This window comes from Carlito syrichta, unplaced genomic scaffold (assembly GCF_000164805.1).
Source record: "Carlito syrichta isolate Samal-C Ts95f unplaced genomic scaffold, Tarsius_syrichta-2.0.1 Scaffold314772, whole genome shotgun sequence".
Taxonomy (NCBI): Eukaryota; Metazoa; Chordata; class Mammalia; order Primates; family Tarsiidae; genus Carlito; species Carlito syrichta.
The window spans coordinates 512,909-525,445 of NW_007258868.1; the positions used below are offsets into that span (position 1 = coordinate 512,909).

The 12,537-nt window shown below is 38.6% G+C and overlaps 1 protein-coding gene across 1 annotated transcript in view; it reads right to left on the minus strand.

Annotated features, from left to right (window-relative positions):
• The window catches only part of GUCY2C (guanylate cyclase 2C), an 80,438-nt gene extending 69,022 nt beyond the window's left edge, over positions 1-11,416 (minus strand). The window contains exons 1-3 of the mRNA XM_008071877.1: positions 11,067-11,416; positions 2,598-2,710; positions 1,177-1,241 (exon numbers count right to left, since the gene is read on the minus strand). Coding sequence (XP_008070068.1) covers positions 1,177-1,241; positions 2,598-2,710; positions 11,067-11,283 — 395 coding nt within the window. The 5' untranslated portion in view covers positions 11,284-11,416. The remainder of the gene's footprint in view (positions 1-1,176; positions 1,242-2,597; positions 2,711-11,066) is intronic.
• Positions 11,417-12,537: the final 1,121 nt, after the last annotated feature.

Sequence of the window (12,537 nt, forward strand, 5' to 3'; positions counted from 1 at the left end):
GTCCTTGTATTGGTCATCAGAGTCCTTGTCACCTTCTCTATTTGGCTGGACAGAGACTGTATTTTACTTAATTGTCTACTCTGACACAACCAAGGTGCTTCTTTGCATATGGAAGGCCTTTATAAATAGTAAATTAATTTTCTCTGTCCTTCTTTCCTTCTCTGCATACTCTATGGCAATATTTGTAAGTGATCAGATAAGAGGGCAGTTGGGAATGTGTAAAAGGAAGAGTAAGATTGTGTATTAGTCTGCATTTTGGTGTGGAAGATGGGCTCAAAATGTGCTTCCATGATGTGTCTGTGGTATGCACTGAGCCTGAGCATTTGAGTCTGTTTGTACTGATGAGTATGGGGCATCAAAAGCAGACTATGCAACAGAAATTTGGGAGGTCTGATGTTTACCCTCCAAAATCTATTGCAAGGGGTCCTTCTTCACAGTTTTCTCTTTGTGGATGAAGGGTAGGTTCTTGCTTCAGGGTTAGATTGAACAGGTGAAAGACAGGCATGTGAGCAGGATTTTGGTTGGAGAAGGTGTGATCAACAGAACAAAATGTTTTGTGGTGATGAAAATTACATTGTGAAATTAATGGAAGGGATGGGAGTGATTTTTCCAAGGCTAGAAAAATATTTTTATTCTAGAATATATTGAAAGACTTTTTTCTAAGATGGTAAAGGCACTGTACAAAGGACATAATTGCATAATCCTCAAGTGACTCTATGACCTAAGTATATTGCTGTTTTCTCTACTTTCACAGACCTAGGGACAGAACCCTGCTAATAGTCTGGGGTGCTGCATTTTGTGTTTTCCTACCCTCTACCTCTACTTTTGTCAATATTTTCTTTATTAAACTCCTCAAAATTTCCAAGTTACTTCTTCCCTGCTTTCTATCAAAACTCTGACTTTTTACCTCTACTATGTTGTGTCAAGGTCAGATGTTAGTGACTTGACTTGAATAATTGCTATAATTCACCCTATGCTGAACAAGTATAGATGTCTGGCTAAGAGAATTGCAGTTATAGGGAGATGGCAAAATACTAGACCTCAAAACCCTTGATTGTGTTGCCCAGACTAAACTGTTGTTTAGTGAACCATTTAAATTGTAATATCATGTCCTAACTTTAATTAGTATTAAACAATGGTCGTATTAAATAAAAAACAGCAAACCAGACTACTTACTACATCTGGAAGGTGGAATATGTACATGATGGCCCCATGAGGGCACAGCCCATCTGTTGTTTACGCTGTAGGAGAGAAAACAATAACAACTAGTTCTTAAAAGTAAAATAATTGTTCAACGGACAGGAAAGAAGCAGCAAAGGGAAAGCTTCCAGAAAGTTAGAAAGTGAGACCTCTTAGAATGCTGGAACATGGAACAGAAAGGAGCAGCATAGAGTGCCTTGGGCTAGGCCAGGACTGATGAATGCATGAAGGGGTCTGAGAAAGAAGAGATGCTGCAAGGAGGGGAAGGTTCTCCACAAAGGTGAGCTGACTGAAGATGAACCTGGATTCTTTATCAATGGAGGATGGGAAGAGGCAGAAGAGGAAATGGCAGGCTGTACCATGAGTAGTATCATTAGACCAGATTGTGGGGAGATAAGACTTGGAGGTGCTTTGAAAGGGCAGGGCAAGTTTTAATTTTAGGGAGCGTTGCAAAGCAGGGTTGAAGGGAACAAAACACAATGTAATTGACTGGGTCATTCTGGGCATGATTGCTCTTATTTTCTCCTGTTTCTCAAGGGAAACCTTATTGGGAGCATCCTATCCCTAGTTTTGGAGAACCAGGAAATACCTGTCTCTGTAGAGGCAGGAGAAGCAGCACACTCATCTGAAACTGTGACATGGAGTTTATCAAACTATCCTTGTCTGCTCCTCACCCTGCTAAGACTGAGACTTGCTGCTGTAATCAGCCTCTCTTTCTGACAGATGTGTGATTTGTCCGGTTGGTGTAATGTTATTGATTAACATTTTAGAGCCATGGCTCTACTCTAAGTGCTCTACTTCTTGGACAGCCTTTTGTTGGTTTCTGTAGTGAAAGAGGTGCCATGCCTACCTATTTGTCTCTAGAGAGCTTGTAACACTCTTTAGCTCGGTAAAGATTTGGTTGAAGTTGAGGGTTAAAAGTTGGGAAGAGAAACTAAGCAAGAATCTCTCTTTTCCCATTTTCATCCCACTGACATTGCAGTTGCTGCTTTAAAGTTTGGTGTCTGCTTCATCCCCTAAGCCATTAATCTGTGACCCAATATATGGTGACTTGACACGGAGATTCCTGGTTTGGAGTCTTGAAATATGTTTTCAAACATGACTACTCTGGTATTTCTTGAAAGACACAAAGGCAAACCAGTTTATACCAATATTGAAATTAAAACAATTTTAAACAAAATATTTTTTCTCTGTACCACTGAAAATGTACAGGTAGTATATGACTAAGCTTCTCTCCACTTTCCTGAATTCTTGAAAGGTCCTTGTCACTGGGAAAATTCACAGGGGTAGTCAGAGGGCTAGAGAGGATGGGAGCCATGGACAAGTGCCCATGTTTCACATTGTAATATTCCTGTGCTCAGAGGTTGTGAGCTGCATCTACAGAGGCAAATACTTACTGTAATTTCCCTTAGGAGGTCAAGGCCTTCACAGGTGCTGCTCCGGCAGTCACCTGACTTGTGAATCAGACCATCTGAATAGATAAAGGTAGCATTCACAGTCACATTTAGGCCTATTATCCAGAAATGATAAAAAATAGAAAACCAGTGTTATTTTTTTCAGTAGTTTATAGCAGCTGTGAGATTGATCCTGGGAAAAAATTTATATCCATTTTCAGGCCAAAGAATATTTGAGTTCGGAGTCTCTGTTTTACTGCCAGTCACTTCTTTCCTCTCTCTATGTCTATGTCTATCTCTGTCTATGTCTCTATCTTTCAACAATTTTATTGAGGTATTACCCACTATAAAAACCATCCACTTTAAGTGTACTATTCAATGGTTTTTAGTAAATATAGAGAGTTGTGCAATCATCCCTACAATCCAGTTTTAGAATATTTTCATGGTGTTCACTGCTCTCTTCATCTTCTTTTCACAACCCTAGACTCAGCGAGTTTCCTGTATGGGACTGAAGACTGTCAGGAAACAAAGATGTAGACATTATGGTAACCTGTTCTCTCATGTCGCAGGTGGATTCTGATCTTCACCCATCTATCCAGTCAAAAATAGTTATTAAGTTTCTGCTATGTGCATGTTCCAGGCACTCTTTTTTGAGCTCATGATACAACAGTGAACAAAAGAAATGCCTGCCTTCACAAGGCTTACATTTCCTTTGGGGAGTCATGATGCTGTTTCTGACAGGGTGGTCACAGAAGCCCCTAGAGGGATCCGGGGCCTTTGTGACATGAGAGTGAGCCATACATCTATTGGTTTCTGGTCAGAGGGAAGAACAAGGGCAAAAATTCTGGGCAGGACCATTCTTGGCATGATTCAGGAATAGCAAGGAGGTTAGTGTGCTCATGGCAGAGGGAGTGAGGGGTACTGAGCAGGAGATGAGGTATGAGACAGGCCACAGCATGCATGGTCATGTAGGCATTAGTAAGGGTTTTCTATTTATTCTGGGTTGAGATACCTTTGAAGGATTTTGAGCAGAGAAATAATATTGTCTGACTATGATTTTTAAAGGACATCTCTGAATTCTGATGCAGAGAATAACTTGTGGGGGACAATAACAGAAGCCGAGAGACTATTTAAAGGGTTATTCACAGCCAAGGTTAGCTTGAACTGGAATAGTGGTAACAATAGTAGAGAAAAGTGGTGGCATTTTGAATATATTTTGAAGGTAGGAATTTGCTGATAAATGGGATATGAAGTGTGATAAAAAGAGGACTCCAAAGAACCTCAATATTTTTGGCCTGAGCGAGTGGGTGAAGGGAAATGTTATTAACCAAGATGGGAAAGAATATGGGAGAAGCAGGTTTGTTAATGTAGTATGATAAGGCAGAATCAAGAGTTCAGGGGGACATGTCAGATGTGAGATGCCTGTAAGATTTGCAAATAGAGATAACTGGCAAGCAGTTGAAAACATACTCATCAGAAATAGTGATTAATCCAGTCACGCTTATTGGAAAAACTGTCATATCTTTGTCTCAGATTTACAATTTTAGCACAAAAAGAACGTCTTGGTTAATTCTCTAGAAAACAGAACCTGAGACAAAATCTTTATTGGGTTTCTCATCCCAGAGTCCCATAGGCAGTAAATAGTGGGAATGAAATTGAAGCCATGGTGTCTCATCCCAAACCTATTGTGTGTTTTTAACATCTCAGCTCCAAATTCATGCATGAGGAAATTACCAAAATTTGACTAAGCTTCTCTCCACTTTCCTGAATTCTTGAAAGGTCCTTGTCACTGGGAAAATTCACAGGGGTAGTCAGAGGGCTAGAGAGGATGGGAGCCATGGACAAGTGCCCATGTTTCACATTGTAATATTCCTGTGCTCAGAGGTTGTGAGCTGCATCTACAGAGGCAAATACTTACTGTAATTTCCCTTAGGAGGTCAAGGCCTTCACAGGTGCAACACTACTCAGTACCAACTAATCTTGCTGTATCACTACTCAGTACCAACTAATCTTGCTGTATCACTAATTTTAGCCCCTTCCTCTCCGAGTATTTCAGATCACAGAGTAAGCAATTATGGTAAGAACATGTGAATACCCTCAGGAAGTCCTCAGGTGGGTCGGAGCTACCATGGCCACACTTCAGGAAGATGACCACACTTGCAGCTATTAATGTGCAAGCTAACTGTTCTTTCTAGATCTCCTATCTCTATGAGGGCTCTGCTCCCTCCTTTTACTATGAAGGACACTGAAGATTACTCACTTAAAAATCCTAGACTCCAGGCAGCCTATAACCTAGCATAGCAAAACTCAAGAATAATCCCTGCACAGGGTTGGGAAAAATGGAACCAATATCTGTTGAGCATGACCTAAGACAAATGACTTCGCAACCTCAGTTCCTCATCCATTTCTTGATAGGATAGAAGATGATCTCCTTTACCATATGCCAGACATTGGGCTATGAAATTTACATACATTACTCCACGTAATCCTTCTCTGAATCCTTCAAAGTAATCAATATTTTATTATCCTGATAGGAAATTGAGAAAATGGAGGTCTGGATAGGTAGATTAACTTGCTTACGGATGCATAGTTAGCAAGTAGTGGAGCTGGGATTTGAACCTAGGTCACTCTAATTACAGAACTTAATATGCTTAGAATAGCAGTTCTCAAAGTGTGAGCCACTGTTGAATAAAGAGAGACCTTGGGAAGACTTCCTATGCTTTTAAAAGAAAAAGAATTGCACCATTTAGGTTAAGCACAGTGGTTGATGTCTATAATCCTAGATGGGAGGATCGCTTGAGCCCAGGAGTTCAAGTTTGCAGTGAGCTATGATGTCACTACTGCACTCCAGCCTGGGCAACAGAGTGAGAGTCCATCTCAAAAACAAAACAAAAAAAAAGTGTGAACCATTGAGGAAACCTGAATCCCTTTCAAAGAATCCATGAGATCAAAGCTATTTTTATAATTATACTAAGATATGCTTTTCCTTTTCCACCCTCCTTCTCTCATGAGCATAAAATAGAATCCTCTAGAGGCTACATGACATATGTCCTTGCAACAGATTGAATATAGAAGCCAATATGAGAATATAAACATCTTCCAGTAAGCCTGACATTAAAGACATAGACAAAAGTGTAAAACACTCTTCTCACTCACTTTTTTTGGGGGGGGGGCTTGAGAAAAATATGTTTTCATTGTAAAAATGTAACTTACGTCAACAGTAAATTTTAAAAAAATGAATTAATAAGCAAATGTTTACAATATTTCTCAGTTTTAAATTTCAATACAGTATTGATATATGTAACCACATAAGCAAAATTATTCAGCACATTCAACAATTTAAAAAAATTTAAAGAGATTCTGAAAACAAAATGTTTGGGATCCACTTCTGCTTCTTCAGAACATACTGTAAGAAGCTGTATTTCCATATTGCACAGTTATGTATACTGTTTTTTCTTTCTTTTAATTTGATGGGAAATATCTTCCCTTTTATTTCTCTCAATCTCAGTTGATTTCTCAAGAAAATATTGAATGCTTTTTGGACAGTGTATGGCTGCAAATCAAAGTCTGTAGTAACCAAAACAGCATGGTACTGGTACAAAAGCAGACATATAGACCAATAGAACAGAGAAATAAAAAATAAGTCAAATACCAACAACCAACTGATCTTTGACAAAGCACACTAAAAACATACACAAGGGAAAGGACACTCTATTTAATGGTGGTGCTGGCTGGGAAAATTGAGTAGCCACATGCAGAAGAATGTGGCTCCAATGAAACTTGATTTCTATCTCTCACCGTATACAAAAAATTAACTCAAGATCGATTAAAGACTTAAATGTAAGACCTGAAACCATAAAAATTCTAGAAGAAAACCTAGGAAAAATTCTTCTGAACATTGGACCAGACAAAGATTTATGTCTAAGACCACCAAAGCAAATACAATAAAAACAAAATAGATAATTGGGACTTAATTAAACTAAAAATCTTCTACACAGCAAAAGAAATGATAAATGGAGTAAATAGGCAGCCTACAGAATGGAAGAAAATATTCACAAACTATACATCTGACAAAGAACTAATATCCAGAATCTACAATGAACTCAAACAAATCAGCAAGAAAAAAACAAATAACCCCATTAAAAAGTGAGCAAATGACATGAACAGACATTTCTCAAAAGAAGATATACAAATGGCTAACAGACATGAAAAACCACTTAACATCACTAATTACCAGGAAAATGCAAATTAAAACCACAATGAGATACCATTTTGCCACAGTCAGAACGGCCATTGTAAAAAAGTCAAAAACCAGTAGATGTTGTTGTAGATGCAATAAAAAGGGACTGGTTACACACTGTTGATGGGAATGTAAATTAGTACAAATTATATGGAAAATGGTATGGAGATTTCTCAAAAATGACCTTCCACATGACCCAGCAATCCCCCTACTGGAGATATGCCCAGAGGAACTCAGATCATTCTACAAAAAAGATAACTGCACACGCATGTTTATTGCAGCACTATTCACGATAGCAAAAACATGGAACCAACTGTGCTGCCCATTGAAACTGGACTGAATTTAAAAAATGTGGTACATATACATGAAGGAATATTATGCAGCCATAAAGAAGGACAAATATATGGACTCTGCACCAACTTGGATGGATTTAGAGTCTATCGTATTCAGTGATCTATTGCAGAAACAAAGAACAGAGTACCACATGTTCTCATTCATAAGCGAACCCTGAACATTTTTCATAATACTATAAGAAAGAGATTGGCAGTAGTGGAATACTGCTGGGGTGGGAAAGGATACATCAGTAAGTGTACTTAATCTCAAACCAGGCAAAGTGGGGACCAAAGGGCGGCCCAAACTTTACCTGTATGATTGTATACCTAATTCTGAATTGTACCACACATCTTTAAAACTATATATGTGTGTGTGTGTGTGTGTGTGTGTGTGTGTGTGTGAATATATATATATGAAGAACTAAAGGTAGATCTACTATTTGATCCAGCAATTCCATTACTTACTTGATATTTACCCAATAGAAAATAGGTCATTGTACAAAGAAGACACCAACACTCATCTGTTTATTGCAGCATAATTCACAATTGCAAGGATGCAGAATTAACCTAAGTACCCATCAACTGATTAGCAGATAAAAAAATACCATGGAATACTACTCAGTCATAAAAAAGAATGAAATCATGTTTTTTTTTTTGCAGCAACATGGATGGAATTGGGGGCCATTATCCTAAGTAAAGTAACTCAAGAATCAAAAACCAAATACCACATGCTCTCATTTGTAAGTGGGAACTTAGGTATGAGTCTGCAAAGGTGTATAGAATGGTATAATGGACATTGGAGACTCAGAAGGGAGTGAGGGTGGGAGGAAGGTGAGGGATAAAAAATTACCAATCTACAATAAATCAAAAAATCAGCCGGGAGTGGTAGCACGCGCCTGTAGTTCCAGCTACTTAGAAGGCTGAGGCGGAAGGATCGCCGGAGCCCAGCAGGCGAGGCTGCGGTGGCTGGGAGCGGCCACTGCACTCCAGTCTGAGCAACAGAGTGAGACTCCAAAAAAAAAAAAAAAAAATTACCAATCGTATACGATGTACATTATTGGGAGTGATGATTACACTTAAAGCTCAGTTGTCTTCACTACTAAACAAAATATCCAGGTATCCAAAAATTGTACCTTTAAAGCTGTTAAAAAAATGAAAAAGTGAACGCTACTTTTCATCTCTCTTCTACAGGCATTCTTTACCTCACCATGATATCTTAGTCCTGGGACTATGGGTGGAAAGCGGAACAATATAGGTGATCTCAAAATGCTCTCTCTTCTATCCGGGGCTTTGAAGATGGAGCTGAACCAACATGAAGCTGGAGTTTAAGTTCTAGGGTCTTGGAAAGGCAACCCCTCAGCACATGGGAGAATATGCAGGTTATGAGCCAGGCAATTAACCCTGGAATATACATCCTCAGGGAGTTGATATTGTGAGGTTGAACAAATTTTTTTTTACATTGTTTTCCAGCAAATTGTCTCTGTTCTTCAAGACCCTCAAAGCTTTTCTAAGTCCTATAACAGATATCGATCACTTTCCTTTAAACATCATACTTAACCTCTGAACTCTTAATTTTCTTCACTTTACCCCTCAGATATATTGGCTTATAATTTTTCCCAAATAATAATGCTCAAAATGTTTAGAGCATACTCTCTTCCCCCCAAATTTATTATCTTTGTGTTTACTATGTGTGAACTTCAACCCACAAAATGCATTCTCAAATGCAAAAATGTGTTAACATCACTATTTATTCTTTCATCTTCATGGAGTTTTATATATATATAATCCCTGTAACAACCTCACCATTAATAACCCTATTTTGCAAGTTACATGAGTGAAACTTAGAGAAAATAAATAACTCACCCAATGTCACTCAACTGTAAGTGATGGAACAGAAATTCAAATTCAGGGTGCATGAGTTCAGAGACCAAGACATTAACTAACATACTATTTTATGTATGTGCTCAGCCATGTGTTCTTGTTCTCCAACAGTGGCAACAGGGCACAGCAACAATCCTGCATTAAAATCTTCAACAACAACAGAAACAACAATGAAAAGAACTACCATTTGAGTTCTTAATATGTTTCAGTCAGTGTATGAATATTTCATATGAATTTCCAGATCAAATCCACACTACCATTTATCCTGATTTTATAAGTGAGAAAACTGAGCTTCAAAAAACTTCAGTAACTTTCTCAAGGTAATACCTGTGGTAAATGAATGAATAGTCTGGCAAAAATATGAACCCACATCTGACAGGTTCCAAATCTCTGTTTCTAACCATAATGCTCCACTGCCTTGTTTTAACAAGAAAGTTGATTCATGCTGGGTAAAAATTTTTGCAGTGGGTTCCAAAGAGTGACCCATGCACTCTTTGGACCCAGACAGAGATGGATTTACATTTTATTTCAAACAGACAACCTATGTGACCTTAGTAAAGTTATCAAACCCCTACTATGAAACTGGTGTAAACCATGCTAATCGCCCAGAGCTGTGGTGATTAAAGAGATGATGCAATTGAAGTACTTAGAACTTACTTGACACATGACAAGTAATAAATAAGGAAACTGAAACTCAGAAAAACGAAGAGGCGCATTACTCACTTACAGAGAGAAAAATTGGGGGCAGGGACCCCAATCCAGGTCCTCAGACTTCAAATCCATTGTTTTTTCTGCTCTCTAACAACACCTCGGCAAATAAGGGAATTTTACTAAGTGACCTCCTCCTCATTCCTTTACCACTCTAATCAGATCTATTCACTTACATCTGAATCCAGTTTCAGGCAGAATTGGAGAGATGTTGTATGTTCACACAAGTAAGTTATAAATATCTGAACTGTTGCCCTTATTTCCAGGATTTTAAATAGAGAAAATTAAGACATACTATCCTTAAAACTAGAAATAACCTATAAGATGTATTAAATACTTGTTGACTCAGTAAATCTAGTAATCTAGTCTCAGGGAATGGAAAAAAACTGTATCCATAAAAATGTTTATTGTATTATACAAATAATCATGAAAGTTTAAAAGCAAATGAAATATCCTACAATAAGACATTATTAGGTAATTTGTAAGACATACATCTGAAAGGACAGTGCAGATCCTTACACATGGTGATTATAAAGACTATACTTCTAAATGAAAGTCACTTGTGGAATACTGTGAAGTGAGCCAGAGAATATAAAATTGTTTCTCTGCCACAGTGATCACCAACCACATTATTAAAAACAAGAAACTAAGATGCATATGAAAACAGACTGGAAACATTCAGGTGGCTGGAAGTTTTCATAGGAGATTTTCCCTCTTTATTTTACATATTTTGTGTGATGTTATAAAGCTTATTTTTATAACACAATGAAGAACTGCAATAGTGAATTCGACTGTAAGCTTTGATTAACAAAATCTGATAGTGTCAGCCACCAGAGAGGTAAAAGAGTGAAACAGCCCAAACAAATAAATATTTTTCTCTGGATAAAAGGCCCAGAGAAAGATTTGGTGTTTGTACAAATTTTACTCTCTTAATTCATCTTCTTGATTGGTAACCTAGTAAAATTTTAGGTCAAGACCAAATCTTGTCTTTGAGCAGCTACAGAAGGCAATATGACACCTCTCTGGAACTGAGTAATAAACCCAGTTTCAACTGAGTCATTTAAGTACTGTGAACGCTACCTTTCCTGTGTCAGGGCCATTCCCAGAGCAGGGTAAACTGTGAATGAGCACACACAGTAGGGTCCAAATTCTTCTTTCTGAGCATCTACGTCTTAAAATGGAAAGGGATTTAGGGACAGCCCTTAGAGAAGGTTGGGTGGTCGGGCAAAGTACACAAGGTCATCACTTAGTAACCCTTTGTCCTCAGAGGTGGTAACAGAGTAGAAGAGGATTTTATTACCATCTTCTTACCAGCATTTTGCAGACGTTCTCTCACTATTTCCAGCCCTTCATTCACCGCATTTTCCAAGTTTTCCAAGGGCTCTGGGAAGGCTGAGTTGTTCATCATGAGAACGCTGATCTCGTAGCTGTCATTGTGACAGTTCTGACTCACCTGAGAGGAACAGAGCAGCAGCCTAGGCTGGAAAAGCAGTGACCACAAAGCCAAGCCCAACAGTGCTGTTTTCATGACCTCGGTCACATCAAAATCATACTCCTTGTGCCCACTTGCTTTGGTCTAGGTTTCTAGGGAGCCAAAAATCCAGATGCACAGTCTCCAGTGGAGTCTTTCAGACTGCTTTTCCCCACGTTCCTCTCTGGTCATGCTCAACTGGTCACATGGGCCACGGAATACAGCCTACTTACTAGTAATTAGCAGCTACATTACTGTAGGATATAAACCAAAGTTCACTTTGTGTGTTTGCGTACAGAAAGGTCAGAGCTATAAACAGGGAGATTACCTGGGCCTCACCCAATAAAAAGACACTAATTTGTGACACATCACTGGGAAGAGGAAAAAGAGGAAGAGGGTAGTATATTATATACATAACAAGTTTTGTGAAATGGAAAATAAAGGTCAAAGGACTTTAGGAAAGCACAAAAATGATGGACTATTAGTGCTCAAGTTTAAGCTGCACATTCAAATGCACTCCATAACTCGGAAGAGCTGTATTTCAAACATCTGGTCAGCAACGATCTATTGAGCCTTAATTGTGTGTTGGACATTGGCAAGGCACTGGAGATATTGCCATAAATGATATGAATACATTAATGTCCTCATTTCAATGGGAGAAGACAAACATTAAACAACTGATCACAAATAACTAAATTCAACCATGAAAAAAAGTGTGGCACGCATGGCAGATTAACATAACCTATTCTAAAAAGTCAAGGAAGCTTCCCTGAGACAGTCTCCTCATCGCTGAGCCTGGAAGGATAAACAGGCATTAGCTAAATAGGAAAAAAGGGCATACCAGGCAGTGAGACAACTTGTGCAAAGATGCAGAGGTGCCGTGGTACATTTGAGGAACCTAAGAGATGCAGCATGGTTGGCATGGGAAGAGCTAGGAGTCAAGTGGCAACTGAAGATGCCAAAAGAGTAGGTGGGGAAAGGGCTCGGAGTTCCCTGTAAGCCATTAGGGATTTGGGATCTTATCCTGAGTCAAGAAAGGGACTTGATTAGCTGAATTTTGAACAGACTATGTAGGCTACCATGAAAGGAATGTCCTAGAGATAGCCAGGTGCAGGAATAGGGAACTCATGAGGAGGCTGTTTCTCTCAGTACAAGTGAAAGTTAAAGACATCCTGGATGAAAATGGTGGAGTACAGATGGAATCAAGAGATAGCTAAAAGTTAAAATGGATGGGATTTGATATTTGATTGGCTGTGGGGCATTAGGAAGAGGGAGGAATTAAGGGGGACTTCTTTTTTTTTTTTTTTTTTG